The sequence below is a fragment of the Plecotus auritus genome, assembly GCF_963455305.1.
Source record: "Plecotus auritus genome assembly, chromosome: 12".
Taxonomy (NCBI): domain Eukaryota; kingdom Metazoa; phylum Chordata; class Mammalia; order Chiroptera; family Vespertilionidae; genus Plecotus; species Plecotus auritus.
The window spans coordinates 31,893,491-31,910,863 of NC_137778.1; the positions used below are offsets into that span (position 1 = coordinate 31,893,491).

A 17,373-nucleotide genomic window follows, 5' to 3' on the forward strand; every position below is an offset into this window, starting at 1 on the left:
CCATTTTCATTTTTATATAAAAGTGTTAAGACCACAATGAAAAAAGTTTATCCATATATATAATAAACCAGTTTGTGAGCTACAATTTTTCTTTCCCGTCTTCAGAAATGTTCTCACATTGACAATGGTTGGATAGCATCATGCCCAGACATTGGCCACACAGTAAAACAAACCAGATGTACTATAATACAATTGAGGTAAAAGGGGAAACAAAAAAATTAACATTCGTCCACAAAGGATTTTTTTTCTTTTCTTGTTTTGTCAGAAAAATACCAAACACAGTGATTTAATTTTTTTTAAAAATTCACAAAAACCTGTTATCATAAATGAATGACCAATGGGCCAGCTCCTCGGCTCAGATGTGATTACTATTGGTTTTCCTAATAATCCACAAATCCACAGGGAAGTATAAGTCAACATCAGGGGCAGTGGTGGCATAAAATTAAAAAATATAAACCAAATACCCCACCTGGTATACCCCCTTTCCCCTAAACCCCTCTACCCTCCCTCACACTTTCCCACCCCCACTTCATACGCCCTCAAGACCCCAACACTCAAATCTCCATCAGATCTAGGTCAGCTTCTTCAAAGCCATAGAAGGACTCGGTCTCGCTTTCACCCTCAAAGAGCTGGTGAAGGCTTTCAGGCTCAGCTGTCTCTTCGGGAGATGACCTGGGCCGGGGGGTGGAAGCTGAGTGCTCCTCAGACTGCTCCCCACTCAGCTTCAGTTGCTCCTCTAGGGAGGCAATTAGCTCCTCCTGCATGTCAGCATTTCTTGTAGGTGAGTTAATGTTGCCATCAGGGCCCGGCAGAACACTAGCCACAAGGAAGGATCGCTGAACCAGCTCTGGACAGTCCCCAATGACGGCCAGTACCTCGGCCAGCCAGACCACCACCAGTTGCAGCAGGACATCAGAATCACATGCAGTATCTGCCATTTCCCGAGCCTGCTCCTTCCACTTTTTGTGCAGGAAGTTCTTGACTGTTCGTTTGATGCATACGTCTAATGGCTGGATTTTGGAGCTACAGCCTGCTGGGACCACTGCAGGCAAAGTGCTAGAGGCACTAAGCATAGCCAGCACCTCTTCGGACAGGTGAGTGCGATGACAGTCCATCACGAGCATGCCTTTGCTGCGCTGGCAGGCGGTGTGCTTCTGCCACACGCGGGTTGACCACAGCTCCATGATCTCATCATCACTGTAGCCACTTTCCTTTGCCTCTAGCAATATAGAGTCTGGCACATTAGCAGGCTGGTCCATCTGTCCTCGGTAGAAAACCAGGGTGGGGAGGACAGTGCCATCTGCCAGAATGGCCAGCACCACATCACACCAAGGTTCCCCTGTGCCCACTGTCTGCAGGGCATTCTCCTTTCGGTCATCACTGCTCAATACCTCTGTATCTAGAAACAAGGAGATCTCATCAATGGCCACAATCATAGACAAGGGTAAGTCCTGGTTGTGAATCTGCCGTTGTACAAATTCAATGAAGAGTCCTGCATTCTCTGCTACATCCTTAGGTAGGGTGTGGGCCACGGCACGCCGGGCATGGGGAGTCAAGTGGTGCCGCAGCATGAAACGCACAGCCCACTCGTAAGAGATCTTAAACCCCCCCTCCAAGGAACGCCCTATTTTCGTGGCCTTCTGGAACAAGGTCTCCTCATTGACCGGAAGCTGTTGCTCTCGCTGGGTCAGCACCCACTCAGCCAGTTTCTCTTCTGCCTCGAAGCTCAGATATTTGCCTTCCAGATTCTCCCACTGGGAGGCCTGGAAGCGCCGAAGCCAACGGCGGATGCGTCGCTGCGGGTTTCGGAAGTGTTCGGCTGCCTGTTCTGTATTACAGCACAGGGCAAACAGTACTACTCGAAGCTTCTTCACAGACAGCTGTTCCTTTTTGCCAATCCCACTGCTACTCCCACCCCCTGAGGCTGGCTCAGGTTCCTGGGTGACTGGGCTTCCTTCATCCTGGTCACCAACATTCAGACATTCGGCCTCCTCTGTAGCCAAGGGTGGGAGGGCTAATGGCTGGGGGAGCGTGGGGGTTGGTGGTGGGGTTGCAGTTGAAGCTGGTGATGGGAGTGCCTGGGCCATGGGTGTTGGTAGCTCTTCAGGCTCAGCTGGGGTGGGCTCGGCAGATTTCACAGTGGAAGCTTTATTAGAGGGGAAGGAAGGAGGAGGGTACATATTCTTCAAGTTCCGGTCATTCACCCGGTCCCGAGTCTGGCCATGCCTAAAGGGTTCGCAAAGAGAGGAAGAAAAACCTCAGTAAAACCAGGAATACAAAGTAACAGTAGTAATAATAATAAAACCAAACACACTGCAAAACAGAAATTAAACCATGAAGTGAGTTTCTTTTACCTTGAGTGAGACATCCAAGAGAGCGCTATGGAAAAGGAGACAATTAAAAAAAGTTAACTCAGTGAAGAAAAAAGCCTTCTAAAGACAGTGTCTTGGGATTTCAATCAAAAAGGCAAATCTACTGCCTCCTCAATTCTTATAAAAACTTCAGGTTAGAATGCTTCCAATTTGTGGGGCAGGCCAAAACAGTGAGTGGGTTAGGGATGTCCTGATTCATGGAACATCACTTGTATCCCTATCTTTTTTTTCTCTCTTGTCCTGCTAATCCCATCTCTCCTACTTACCTCGTGGCAGAATGCTGCTGGATCTGTGAGAGGGATTGAATACCAAATGCTTGGCCATGGCATCTCCCACAAAGGTAACAAAGGTACAAGAAGTGCAGTACAGCTTGATTCCACTGAGAAAGAGAGCCAAGAGTACAGAAGTCAAGCAGAGCAGTGAACTACAGAGAGTTAAGCCTTGAGGCTTAAAGGAGTGTCCTTTCTTCTCTCTCTCAAATTAATTCACATACCCACCCATCCCAAAACAGTTAAAAAGGATCTAATGTACCGGTAAAAACGTCAAAATTCAGAGACCATCAGTAAGTTTTTCCTTACCTCACAGAATTTTTAAATAAAGCCAAATACTTGGAGCTCTTCCGTGGAACATGATTGCTGAGAAAGACAAAAAGTGGTATGAGTGACAGGGTTCTGCTGGTTAAACAGAGATCACCAGCCACTGACAATGACCCAACAAAAAAGATGCCTCTTGCCCTGGCCAGGTAATAGTCCAGTGGAGCATCATCCCGGTTGGGGCGCAACTGATATTTCTCTCACATCGATGTTTCTCCCTTTCTCAAAAACCACCACCACCACCACCAAAAAAACCCTTCAGTCCATCCTAACCTCAAATGGTGCCAGTTTCCCTATGGGGGGTGGTGGTTAGGATTAGGGTCTACGAAAATGCACATAGTGATTGTGAGGGCCTGGGGCTGGACCCAGAGCTGCCATTCTAACAAGCTTCCATGTGGTGCTGCTGGTCCTTGAACCACAATTTGAGTAGAAGGTTCCACAAAATCAGAGCACAGCCCATTAAAGTCAAATGAACATGGGCTGGCCTCTCACTCTGCTCCGAGAGATGGACAAACAGCTCTAAGAACTGAAGGAAAAAACGTACTATAAACGGGAGGGAATAAAGAGAGTTCTGCGAATCTGAACTCCCAGACAGAAACAGTGGTTTAATCGTGACTTACTTGATCATGTGATTGGCATAAGCTCGAGAACAGCAGGTGCTATAGCGACACAGAGAGCAGTGAACATACGTAGGAAAATGGTTTGGGAAATCGGGGATCTCAAAGCTGCACTCCAGACACGTCTGCCGGCCCATGACACTCCTGTCAAGAAACAAGGAAGATGATCATAAACTGCCTCTGGGCACCCACACTGTAAGGACTTTAGAGGACAGACTCTACTAAAGGCTACCAGGTCACACTGGGTGAGGAACAGCCATGCCCCCCCGCCCGGGCCTCTAGAGAAAAGCACTGACATTTTCCTAACAGCTCTCTTCTGGATGTTGCGCTGGACGGGGGGATAAAGGAAGACTGGCAGAGGGTCCGTTGACGAGGTCAGTGGTCCTGCCTCCTGCAAGGTGCTGGGCGGTGCTTCACTGGAGACAGGAAGAGTTCGTGGCTGCCCTCGGGAAGCCCGGATTGTCACCTGTGGGTCAGGGGAGGAACAATTAGACATCAGATACTGAAACTCTCTATTCCTCTCCTGAATCTGCAAAGGAAATGATGACAATCCCTTTACCTTGGTGCCTGGTTTCAAACCTTCCAGCTGCTTGGGTTTACGGAAGGTTTTATGGTGCTGAAGCTTGTGTTCAATTTTGTCCTTGGCAAAGAGAAACTGCAGCCGGCATTTGTTGCAGTGATAAACGTTCCTCTTCTGAGGGGGAAAAAAAAAGAAACTCTTTTACCACTTCCCAGTGAATTTTCTTCCCTGAGGAGTAGGTAGATCAATGCCAACCATACTATTCTGCACATCTTTCTGCTGATGCACAACAGGCACAGCCTACCACTGAGAATCACCACCTCCCATTCTCCCAAAGAAAGGTGGACTCAAAGCCAGACGCCTAGGTCCTCAAACCATCTCTTCCCGACTTGCTTTGATAATCTGGATGAGTGGCTCAAGCTCTACTTGTCCATACTTTATATTTACAATGTGGACAGTGCTACCTACTTCTGGACATTGTTATTTCTTTATTTTTATTTAGTTCAGAGAGGAAGGAAGAAGGAGAGAGAAACATCAACGATCAGAGAGAATCATTGATCAGCTGCCTCCTGCACGCCCCCTGAGGCTCGAGCCTGCAACCGAGGCATGTGCCCTGGCTGGGAATCCAACTGGGGACCTATTGGGGTTCATGGGTAAATGCTCAACCACTGAGCCACACTGGCTGAGCTCTTTAAAAAAGAAAAAAGGAAAGAAAATGTACATGGAAAAAAAAAAATCATACTTTTTACTCTGTAAGATTGTTTTCAACTCTGATCCTTAGTCCCTGTCCACAAAAACAACTTACCAGCTTCTTGGGTTTCTTTCATGGACAACCACAGTGGTTGGCAAACTGCGGCTCGTGAGCCACACGTGGTTCTTTGGCCCCTTGAGTGTGGCTCTTCCACAAAATACCACATGCGGGCGCGCACGTACAGTGCGATTGAAACTTCATGGCCCATGCGCAAAAGTCGGTTTTCGGCTCTCAAAAGAAATTTCAATCGTACTGTTGATATTTGGCTCTGTTGACTAATGAGTTTGCCGACCACTGGACAACCATGTTACAAACACATACCTCTCCAATCACCACCTCCCTGTTTTTCCTTTCTTTGACAACAAAAATGATAGTGCTTTTCTACACCTTGCTCTTTTTCCTCTTAACAGATCAATCTGTACAGATATGCCTCCCTGTGAGACAGACCAGTGTGAGGATTCAGACTGCTGTGTACTGAAATCCTTTGATGACAGGATCCAAGTCTAAGATGTTCTTCCCTAGGACAGGAGGCTGTGTAACGCCAGCTGAGTTACCAGTGACAATCTCCATGCTGCTGTTTGAAAATACATTTGTGGGGGATTGTCAGCAGTCACTGCTGTGCAAATGAATGTATGGATCTAACAGGGTATTTATAAGTGAGGGTGTGGCATGTTTGTACACACGTGTGAACATTAAGCACAGCAGTCCAGGACTGAAAAACCTCTTTGATAGCTTCCCAATGACTTATTTTCATGTTGAAATTCCTTTCCATGGCTTACCAGGTTCTCCATAATCTATCTGTTTCCTACTGCCAACCTTCCTGTCCCTACACTTCACACTGAATTTCTTTCGATTCCCTGAACCTCCATACTCTGGCTCTGTGCCTCTGAGCACACTGTTTAATTCCACTTCACCTGCTTATCCTTCCTCAACATTCAGGTCTTGCACACCCTTCTCCTGGAAACTTACTACGCTTTCAGGATAGGTACATGCTTTTCTGTGTTCTGTATCTCCTCTAACACGACATTTTTCATGCTTTATTGTACTGTTTAATTATCTTGTTTGCCAGTAAACTGCTAAGCCCAGTGCAATGTATATAAACAAAATTCAATAAACTTACAAACACATATACATTATTTTCTATCAAAATTATTTGTCTAGCTCAGCTCGGGCCCTAGCAACCATACATTTTAAAAATAAGAATATGGCAATTGCTTGGTGCCAGGTACCTGGTGCCTCATGTAATGCTGTTGGAATGCGTTGCCATTTTTGAAGACCTTCAGGCAGTATGGGCACAGCAGATGCCGAGTATCCTCATGAATCATCCGAAAATGGACATCTACCTCAGAGTAGAGTGAGGAGCGATACTGACACACCTAAGTCACACAAGAGGGAAAGTAAGCTAAGAATGAAGCAAACGACTGGGGCCTCAAAAAAGAGGTAGCAACAAAAACGTTAAAATATGAAAATAAAATTCCTTGAATGTATAGATCAAATCATATTTCTGACTTTGTGATAGATTCAGCCGTGAATTAAGATAAAAATGAGGAAGGACAGGAAAGTCTGAGAATAATCTGTGCTCTTTGACTAAGAGGAGCAAAGTTTTCTCTGATAGTCTCCAAAGGGCAAGTTCAGCACCAGACACTCACTTAGTACATGTGTATGTTCCTTTATGTTTTTCTCCCGCGTGAAGAATCCTGAAAACAGAACCTGTGTTTACTATTTCTTCTGCATCTCGCAGTGTACCTAAAACTGAGTGTGTGTGGTGTTCAGCACTGGTCATGAGTGGATTCTTTGTATTTAGCCTGAGAGCAAAATGGCTAAAACTCTCTAGGGAGAAAGATAATACCTGGCAAACATAAGGCATCTCTCCAGGCTTATGAGTATCCTTCATATGCTGCAGAAATAGTGGCTCACTCTCAAATGCCCACTCACAGATCTTGCACTTGGCTGTAAGAAGAAAAATAATCAATAAATTCACCTGAAAATAAGACCAAGGTCCTCCCGACTTATTCTATTTTCTGAGTTCTGTACCTTCCTTTTTCCATAGTTAGAAAATCACTGTCTCTTTCTTCAAAATGGTTCCACCTTATGTGTTGCTGATAAAACTAACCATATCTCTAGCTCAGACTTCTTACCAAAGCTCCATTCTAGATTTTGAATTATCTGCAAGACTTTTCTAATTGGACATTCTACCATCAACTCTAACTTAGAGCAGCATTCTGCTGCTTCCCAGTGTTGCCCTTCTCACCACCCCACCTCTTCCTCAGCTCAAAATTTAGGCCCTAGCTGGTTTGGCTCAGTGGACAGAGCATCGGCCTGTGGACTGAGGATCCCAGGTTGGATTCCGGTCAGGGGCACATGCCTGGGTTGCAGGCTCAATCCCCAGTAGGGGGCGTGCAGGAGGCAGTCGAACAATGATTCTCTCTCATCATTGATGTTTCTGTCTCTCTCACTCTCACTTCCTCTCTGAAAGCAATAAAAATATATTTTAAAAAATTTAGGCACCACCTCTGACTCTATACTTGTATTTTCACCATTATTTCAGAAAGCATCTAGGAATTGTCACTTCTCCAATCTCATAGGCAAAAACTTGGTAGAAGCCCATATGATTTCCTACGCTTATCAGCTAAATTCCAATTCCTTCTATTTCACCAACAAATACAAGATCTATTTTTGCATATCATTACCAAATCAATTCTTTCAAAACACTACATTACTTAATTATTTTGCTCAAGGTTAGACAATGATTATCTCCTATGAATAATTCAACACACATTTACTGAACATCTTAAATCAGTACAAATAAGAATTTGTCCTAAAAAAACCAAGACTCATGAACAGAAGTTCTTAGCTTGTTATGAGTTATTATAGTAATAACAAATTTAAGATAACTGCATTTTGGCAAGCTTATAAGGCTGTAATTCCACACCAGCCAGGACTATTTTTCTTTTCTTTCTTTTTTTTAATTTTTTAAAAAAATATATTTTATTGATTTTTTACAGAGAGGAAGAGAGAGGGATAGAGAGTCAGAAACATCGATGAAAGAGAAACATCGATCAGCTGCCTCCTGCACACCCCCCACTGGGGATGTGCCCGCAACCAAGGTACATGCCCTTGACTGGAATCGAACCTGGGACCTTTCGATCCGCAGGCCAACGCTCCATCCACTGAGCCAAACCGGTCAGGGCAACTTTCTTTTTTTTTTTAACTTAAGTATACTAAGTATACAATATTAGTTTCAGGTGTATCATATAGTGATTCAACATTTATATACCTTACAATGTGATCATCACACTAAGTCTAGCAATCATCTGTCATCATGCAAACTTATCAAAATATTAAAAATCTGTTCTTTAATAGGAAAAAAGTTAAATATGCCATTAATTTTAAAATTTTGATTACATGCTAAAATAACTATTTTGGGTATGAGTTAAATAAAATACACTATTAAAATTAATTTTAGGTTTTTAAAACTATTTAAAACGGATATTTAAAAAAATTAATTATATGTGTTGTTCACATTGTATTTCTTTGACCAGTACTAGTCTAAGCCACTCATGGCAATCCCACTGCCCTTGCAAATATAACCAAGGCCAAGGAGATATAAGGGAAAGCAATTCTGCCTTGTAAGACATAGATTCAGGGAAGACACAGGAAGATATGGTTTCTTCTTCATCTGCACAATTTTGTGTCTTAATGAAACACCTGAGACTCACATAGCCAGAGACAAGAGAAATGTTAAGAAGCAGAACACTCAAGTTCTGGGCCTGCAGTTCTCTCAGTTAAAATGATAGAAAGGATGTCCTTATTGTTCAATTATTTAAGTCAAGGTTTTTAATTTGTAGCAAAAGCATCCAGATCTTATGCATATTTCTGGTCTTTATGCCTTTGCTCGCTTTTCCCATCACGTAAGAGTTTTCTTTACTAATTACCATCAATTTAAATCCTTCTTGTATTTAAAGACCCCAAAAACTTAAGCATGACTTTCTGTGATCTGGCCACAAGGATCTATCTGTTCCCTTTTCTGATCTATTTCACTTACTCTTGGTGAAACATATAACACATATTTATAATAAATATACTATGTTGTGCTCACATTTCCCTATATTTACATAATTTTTGTATCTTCAACACAACTAGAAATCCCTTAAAGGACACAGGAAATATTCTAGAAGACTGGGATCAAATTCTCACAATGTCACCTTACTGAGGTATATGGTCTTCAGTAAATAACTAAATTTTTTGAAAGCACTGTCTCAATTGTAAAGTGCTTTATAATAAACATTATCTTTTATCCTCCGTAAAATCTATCAGGGGACAAACTAAAACGAAGGTTCAAATATAGATGCTCCTTCTATAAAATAAACCCACTACATGTATCTCTCTCCTGTGGTCCTAAGCCAAAGTCCCTAACTCAGGATCTAGCACTGAACTCAATTAATGCTCAAGAACATAACTCAGGCTTGAAAGAAACAGGGCAAGCGAAGTAATGAAATGACTACGAATATGCAAAGAACTTCCTCTACACTGTCACCCACATATAAATAAATATAACCAGCTCCCCCTAGTGCCATCTATTATACTAAAAGTGTAATATGCTAATTAGACCGGACGGCCGAACAGCAGAACGATGGTCCGGACGAAACCGGGGCTGTGAGGGCCAAGCCCCTTGCACGAATTTCGTGCATCGGGCCTCTAGTTCAGTGATAGAGAGCTAAGGATATCCTTAGGATTTAAGAGTTTCCAAACTTACTAGTTGATTCATAAGGACTATGAACATTTTCCAAGTGGCACTGGAGCTGGAAGGGAGTGGAAAACTGGCGATAACAGTGTTGGCAGATAGTATGACCATCCACTTCACCATTCTGCTGATCAAGTTCTACATGGTGTTTCATATGGTTCATGAATCTGTAGTACAGCGCAAAGGGAAAGTACAGTAAACATTTAAAACCAGTAGCCTTGGAGACATGTAACAGCAGAATCACAGAACAGATATTACCTGCTCCTCCTCCCTCCACTTCCTCTGTTAACCCAGAAAAGGGTTCTTGAAATTAAGATTTCTGTGGAAGGAGACACACTGGTCTCTCTTATCTTTTAATTGGTCTCCCAGTTACCTTTTATTTATTACCACAATATGTCCTTCTATAGTAGTAGCTCTTGATTTAATGCTAATCCTTAGCCAAGACTGGATAATAGGAAAATTCTCCAAAGAGAAAGACTTAAACATGTAAGAAAATTTCAGTCTTGTCTTATCCTAGGTAACTTCCAAGGCTCTTTAACACTTACCGAATATTGTTTTTTAGCCTTTTGGTACAATGTGGGCATCGGAAAGATGTAGCAACCTTAGGGAAGTTTGTGAGTTGGGCTACTTTGCCACCGTCCCGTCCATAGTAGAAGTCATCTACGAGCATAATGAGCTTGGTTTGGACAGCATCACCCACGCTCTCATTTGGCTCTGGTCCTTTGGTAGGTGGTGACAGAGCAGGAATTGGTGTTGAAGAGGGTGTGGAAGCAACAGGAACTGTTTTCTCAGGGGATGAGGGCTTTGCTGCTGATGGGACATTGGGTTCTGAATCCAGAGACTTCCCTTTCTTCTGGAATTCAACCATTTCTGGGCAGCAGTACTATAAAGAAAGAAGACATCTGATCATTCTGGTTATCCTGGGGATAGGGTATGCTAACTCCCCAACTTCACTGACAGTCACTGGTAAGCTTGGTTCTAGGTGGTCTCATCTAGCTTTCACCCTCAAGATTTCTATAGCATTTCCAAGTGTCACTCTTTTTCTAGTGTACTAGAGGCCCAGTGCACGGATTCATGCACTGGTGGGGTCCCTCTGTGTGGCCTGCAGGGGTCGGGCCAAAACTGGCAGTCCAACAGCGCCTGCAGCTCCTGCCTGCTGCTCCCGCTCATCTCAGCCCTGCTGCGCCTGCCACGGGCTCGCGCCCAGTCAGTTCCCATAGTGGCGCTCGCCAGCCATGAGCCCTGCCTCTGGCACCCATCAGTCAGCTGAGCGGTGCTCCTCCTGTGGGAGCACACTGACCACCAGGGGGCAGCTCCTGCGTTGAGCGTCTGCCCCCTGGTGGTCAGTGCGTGTCATAGTGACCAGTCAACTGGTAGCTTGGTCGCTTAGGCTTTTATATAGATATGTATTTACAGGCACATGCCACTCCAAATACCTTATCTTGTACTTCTTTTATATATATATATATATATATATATATATATATATATATGTTATTGATATTTTACAGAGAGGAAGGGAGAGGGATAGAGAGCTAGAAACATTGATGAGAGAGAAACATCGATCAGCTGCCTCCTGCACACCCCCCACTGGGGATGTGCCCGCAACCAAGGTACATGCCCTTGACCGGAATCAAACCTGGGACCCTTCAGTCCACAGGCCGACGCTCTATCCACTGAGCCAAACCAGTTTCGGCTATCTTGTACTTCTTGCTTTAGTTTCTTTAACCACTCATTAACATTACTTGGTCCTAAGCTCTCTGGCAGGAAGATGTTCCGACCTTTCCATCAGGACTAATACAAAAAACCCAGAAAGGTTAGGAATGGGAACTGATTTAACAGCTCCTGATTCATCAATGACACAAAAGCAGAAAATGAACTGAGGCCAAGTTGGTTTGAGTTCTGTTTATCTAAGAAACCTGACCTGTGCAATTTTAAAATCTAGCACAACTAAGGAATTAAGGTTGCATATGTTCTGATCTATTTGAGGGACATTAAATGTATCCTATGACATCCCACAGTATATAACTCTTTTAAAACAGTCCAAAAGACAAAGCAGCACTTTAAAAAGCTTCCAAGTCATTTTAAAATCCCTGCTTCACAAGCTCCCATTGTAACAGGAGGCATACAGTGGTGACTCTTTAAATCGAATCCCATCACAGGTGATATCACTTACACACATGTGACCTCTCAAAGCTTCAGTTACACGGAATTGAGCATTACACCGTGGACACATTTTCCGGCCACCATCTTGGAGATCAAACGCAGGGATGGAAGAGGTCACTGGAAGAAGAGAGAAACATTGAAAAGCTTAATAAGATGATACTGGATAATATTACTGGCCTTTTGGGAAAAGGTTACACTCCCTGAGATGCATATCAAGGTTGGTAGGCAAGCATGAGAGATCACCATGAGTGTCATTCCTTTTACTCTTCTTCTAACACTAGGCCACGGGTCAGCAAATTACGCCTGGGCTCGTAGACCAAATCCAGCTAGCTGTCAGTTTCTATTTGGTCCATGAGCTAAGAATGATTTGTATTTTTTTTCCTTGATTATGGTAAAAGACACATAACATACAATTTATTTCTTAAGCAATCTTAAGTGTACAGTTGTGTTAAGTACATTCCCAATGTTGTGCAAGCAATCTCCAGAAGTCTTTTCATCTTGCAAAAATAAATCTGTATACCCACCAACTCCCCATTCCCCACTCTGTCTAGTCCCTGGCAACCATCATGAATCTGACTACTCTAGGTACACCACTTAAGTGGAATCATACAGTACTTGTCCTTTTGTGACTGGCTCATTTAACATCATGTCCTCAAGGTTCATGAATGTTGTAGCAATTGTCAGAATTTCTTCCTTTTTAAGGCTGAACAATATACCATTTTACATATATCCAACATTTTGTTTATTTATTCATAGGTTGAAGGACATCTGAGATGCTCCCACCTCTTGGCTATTATGAATAATCTATCTATATAAAAGGTTAAGTGACCGACGGTCCGTCTGTCCGACTGGTACACCCGATGTGCACTGGCATTGACTCGCGCATGCGCGATACATATAACCTCTTGCTAGCGCCAATCGCATGCGCGTTTCAATGTCATTGTCGATCGTGAACTTGGTTGTTTTTATTGACATTCAATGTGAACCACATCATGATTTATTCATCAACCCTCAGACTGACTGGCTGGTACATATGACACACACTGGCAATTTAACGGGATCAGGCCGAAATTGACTCTCTGACATCCCCAGAGGGGTCCAAGATTGCGAGAGGGTGCAGGCTAGGCCGAGGGACCCCACTGGTGCATGATTTGGTCCGGAGAGGGACGCAGGAGGTTGGCCAGCCGGGAGGAACCTCATGAGGGCTCCAGGGCGTGTCCAGCCCATCTCACTCAGTCCTGATCGGCAGGACCCCAGCAGCAAGCTAACCTAACAGTCAGAGTGTCTGCCCCCTGGTGGTCAGTGCACATCACAGCAAGTGGTTGAGCGGCCTTACCATATCATTAGCGAATTATGCTTTGGTTGGTTGAACGGGCGACTAGACTACTGGACAGTTAGCATATTAGGCTTTTATTATATACTAGTGGCCCAGTGCACGAATTCGTGCACACTGAAAGAAAATTAGAAGAAATATTTTACTATGGCTATTCACCCTTTCTCTGTAATATAAGTGTCAACCAAATTCAAGATCGACAATGACAGATTGAAACACATGCATGCGATTGGAGTCAATGAGAGCTTTATATGTATCGCGCATGAGCAAGTCAACTTAGACTTTTACAGATATAAACTTGCTTAATTAGACCTGCTTTCTGATTTAGCTAAATTTTTTCCAGCTTAGTGAAGCACCCCAACTTCTCTTTCAGGTAATTGTCAGCAACACAGCAGTAAATATCAACATGAAGCAGATTATAGATCACGCATGGAGAACAAAGGGTAAAATATTTATCTACAGCGTTTTGACTATATTCTGTGCAGTGAGAAAACCTGAAGTCATTTTCAAGGCCAACCATTTCTTAACTACTTTTCAATCGGGTCAGGTTTCTAAGCTTTCTAATCTCCGTTTTCTGGCTAATGAAAAGAAAATAGGATTCCACTGAGTCTCCTATATCCCGCTCCAGGACTTTTGTGAGAATCAAATGAGATGAGGCATGGGAAAACGCTTCACAGATATTTGGTTAAAGTGTGAAATGTTTCCACCTTGGTGTCCCTGGGCTGAAGAAACTGCAAGGAGGCTAGTCGCTAGGGAGAGGAAGCCGGGCATTGCTAAGTGATGTCATTACCCGGTGCCCACAGCCACTGTTTCAGGCTAAGCTGGGCTGTGGGCCGCATTTTGCACCATGGCAGCGTTGGCTATGACTTGGTGGGCTGTCGCTCCGGGGTGGTGGTGAGGACTGTGTCCCACTTGGGGGAAGCCGAGTGTTGCTTTGTCGGCGCCAAGTCTGCACTGTTTCTGTGTAAATAGCCAGTGCACGTCACAGCAGCTCCTGCGTTGAGCATCTGCCCCCTGGTGGTCAGTGCGTGTCACAGCAACTGGTTGGACAGGCAGAGGGACACTTAGCATATTAATCTTTTATATATATATATACTAGAGGCCTTATTTGTGCACCAGTGGGGTCCTCCGGCCTGGCCTGTGGGATTGGGCCCAAACTGGCTCTTGGACATCCTCTGAGGGGTCCTGGATTGCAAGAGGGCGCAGGCTAGGCCAAGGTACCCCACCGGTGCACGATTGGGGCCGGGGAGGGACACGGGAGGTTGGCCAGCCGGGGAGGGACTGCGGGAGGGCTCCAGGGCGTGTCTGCCTCTTCTTGATCAGTCCTGATTGGCTGAACTCCAGCAGCAAGCTAACCTACCAGTCAGAGCGTCATAGCGACTGGTAGACTGTCTGCCCCCAGGGGTGGCCAGTGCACATCATAGCGAGCAGTTTAGCGGCCTTAGCATATCATTAGCATATTATGCTTTGATTGGTTGAATGGACGACTGGACACTTAGCATATTAGGCTTTTATTATACAGGATAGATACTATTTTGACATGTAATTTTTTGCAGTAACATTGTTACTGCATGAATCTTTCTTCTAATTAATTTCCTTTAAATGTGCACAAATCCGTGCACCGGGCCACTAGTGCTGCTATAAAGATGGATGCAGAAATGTCAATTTGGATTCATGCTTTCAATTCTTTAGGTATATTTCCCCATAAGGTAATTTTTTAAAGTTTTTTATTGATTTTAGAGGGAGAGAGGCAGGAAGAAAGAGAAACATTGGTTTATCGTTCTACTTACTTATGCATTCATTGGTTGATTCTTGTATGTGCCTTGGCCAGGGACGGAACCTGAAATCTTGGCATATTAGGATGACGCTCTAACCAACTGAGCTACCTGGCCAGGGCTCATATGGTAATTTTATGTTTCTTTCTTTCTTTTTTGTAACTATCAATATCAATAGTAAAAATCATGCTATTTTACATTCCCACCAGCACTGCACAATGGTTCTAATTTTTCAACATCTTCACAAGCACTTATTTTGATTTTTGGTTAACAGCCATCCTAATGGCTGTAGAGTAGTATTTCATTGTGGTTTTGATTTATACTTCCCTAATTATAGTGATGTATTGCTTCATGGGCTTAGTGGCCATCTATATAGTGTATCTTCTTTGGAGAAAGGTCTATTCAACACCTCTGCCCATTTTTTAATTGGGCTGTTTGTTCTTTTGTTGCGGAGTTGTTGAAGTTCTTTATATATTCTGGATATTAATCCCTTATCGGATATTTGATTGTAAATATTTTCTCCTATTCAGTGGCTTGACTTCCCGGTACTTTTAAGAGTCCTTCGTTGCCCTGAAGATTTTAGTTTTGATGTAGTTTTACTTATTTATTTTTCCTTTTGTTGCTTATGTTTTTGGTATCATATGCACGAAATCATTGCTAAATTAAATGCCATGAAGCTTTCCCCTATGTTTTCTTCTAAGAGTTTTATAGTTTTAGCTCTATGTTTAGGTGTTTGATTCACTGAGTTAATTTTTATATATAAGGGTCCAACTTCAGTTTTTTTGCATGTGGATATTTGTTTTTTCCAACACCATTTGTTACAGCTTTTTATATTTTTAAATGATTGAAATAAAAGCAAAAAAAGAATAAGATCTTTGGACACATGAAAATTACATGAAATTCAAAAATTCAGAGTCCATAGATAGTTTTGATGGAGCAGAGTCATGCTCACTCATTTACATTCTGTCTGTGGCTGCTTTTGCACCACAGTGGTAGAGTTGAGTAGTTGTGACATAGGCTTAATGCACAATGTCATTTACAGAAAAAGTTAATTTAGACTATTAAAAACTCTCATGCTCATATCCTTCTACACCTGCAAACCTCTCTACCAAATCCTGACTTTAAAACCTTGTTCACAAATCCACCTCATCTATGAAGCCATATTTTGATTGTCCCACCCATATCTGATCAATCAATCCATTTCACTAATCCACAAAGCACAATTACAGAATTGCTTGAAGCTGATTCAGTTACACTTCTCACAAGTGGTTATCCCCTTTACTATGCTAAAGCTTCTGTGAGAACGGATTGTAGTAACTATATTCTATTTTATTTCTCTATTTCATAGTATAGAGTTCTGATACAACATCAATGTTTTGAATAATTGGCTGCTCAGAGTCTTTCAGGTTATTGTACCTTTCATTGAAGACTCAGGTCCGCTGGTTCTCTGAGAGCCATGGGAAGAGTTGTTGTTGGATACCACCACTGGCCCGGGACTCTGGCCCAGGGAAGGGATGGTGTTAAGGGTATTCACCAGTTTGGCCACTTCATTGCTATTTTCACCTGTAACCCCAGGTCGCTTCACAGTGACAAAGCTGGTAATGCTCACTGCAGGTGGAGAGGGGAAGGAGGGAGCTATGTTGGCCAAGTGATAATCATCTGTTCTCCACCCACCACCCCGTCCCAGCTCTGCCATTTCCTCTTCCCAAACCTCACCTAGCTTGGGATTCGAGGTCTGGTTGGCTTGGCCTGGCGGCTGAACAGCTAGTTGCCCCAGTGAGGTTGGCTGTGTGGCGGTGGGAGTGGTGGAAGTGCTGGGAGTGGACTTGGTCTGCTGGGACTGGGACTGTGGGACAGTGCTTCGAATGGTGAGAGTGGCTGGGATGACGGTGGTGAAGGTGTTGGTGGTGGGCCGCACAGGCATTGTGGAGCCTGGCCTCACTGGGGTCATCTGAGAGAACACTTGTGGGACTCCAACTGTCGGCTTAACAAACTGGGTACCTGGGGCTTCAAAAGAGAGACAAAGAAAAGTACCAAATCTTGGTCAATAAGCTCACTTATAATACATTGCCCCTATCTTTACTGGAAATACTGGAATAGAAAATGATCATTTCCCCAAAGTGACTGGTGACAATCAACAGTTACCAAGAATAGTATAGATTCTAATATCTAAGAAGGCAATATGCATGCAAACTGATAAAAAGAAATTAGTCTAGGTCAGTGGTCGGCAAACTGCAGCTCGCGAGCCACATGCGGCTCTTTGGCCCCTTGAGTGTGGCTCTTCCACAAAATACCATGTGCGGGCGCGCACATACAGTGCGATTGAAACTTCGTGGCCCATGCGCAGAAGTCGGTTTTTGGCTCTCAAAAGAAATTTCAATCGTTGTACTGTTGATATTTGGCTCTGTTGACTAATGAGTTTGCCGACCACTGGTCTAGGTCAGTGGTCGGCAAACTCATTAGTCAACAGAGCCAAATACCAACAGTACAACGATTGAAATT

The 17,373-nt window shown here is 43.5% G+C and overlaps 1 protein-coding gene across 4 annotated transcripts in view; it reads right to left on the reverse strand.

Moving 5' to 3' along the window:
* Window positions 1–17,373, reverse strand: part of POGZ (pogo transposable element derived with ZNF domain) — a 40,905-nt gene continuing 23,532 nt past the window's right edge. The window contains exons 6-19 of one of the 4 annotated variants that reach the window (XM_080649182.1): window positions 16,588–16,878; window positions 16,288–16,479; window positions 11,774–11,880; window positions 10,143–10,480; window positions 9,610–9,764; window positions 6,703–6,803; window positions 6,083–6,229; window positions 4,142–4,276; window positions 3,879–4,048; window positions 3,586–3,726; window positions 2,951–3,007; window positions 2,639–2,751; window positions 2,355–2,379; window positions 1–2,226 (exon numbers count right to left, since the gene is read on the reverse strand). In XM_080649182.1, coding sequence (XP_080505308.1) covers window positions 555–2,226; window positions 2,355–2,379; window positions 2,639–2,751; window positions 2,951–3,007; window positions 3,586–3,726; window positions 3,879–4,048; window positions 4,142–4,276; window positions 6,083–6,229; window positions 6,703–6,803; window positions 9,610–9,764; window positions 10,143–10,480; window positions 11,774–11,880; window positions 16,288–16,479; window positions 16,588–16,878 — 3,644 coding nt within the window. In that variant the 3' untranslated portion in view covers window positions 1–554. Of the gene's footprint in view, window positions 2,227–2,354; window positions 2,380–2,638; window positions 2,752–2,950; window positions 3,008–3,585; window positions 3,727–3,878; window positions 4,049–4,141; window positions 4,277–6,082; window positions 6,230–6,702; window positions 6,804–9,609; window positions 9,765–10,142; window positions 10,481–11,773; window positions 11,881–16,287; window positions 16,507–16,587; window positions 16,879–17,373 lie in introns of all 4 variants that reach the window. The other 3 variants (XM_080649180.1, XM_080649181.1, XM_080649183.1) reach the window with 3 other exon arrangements.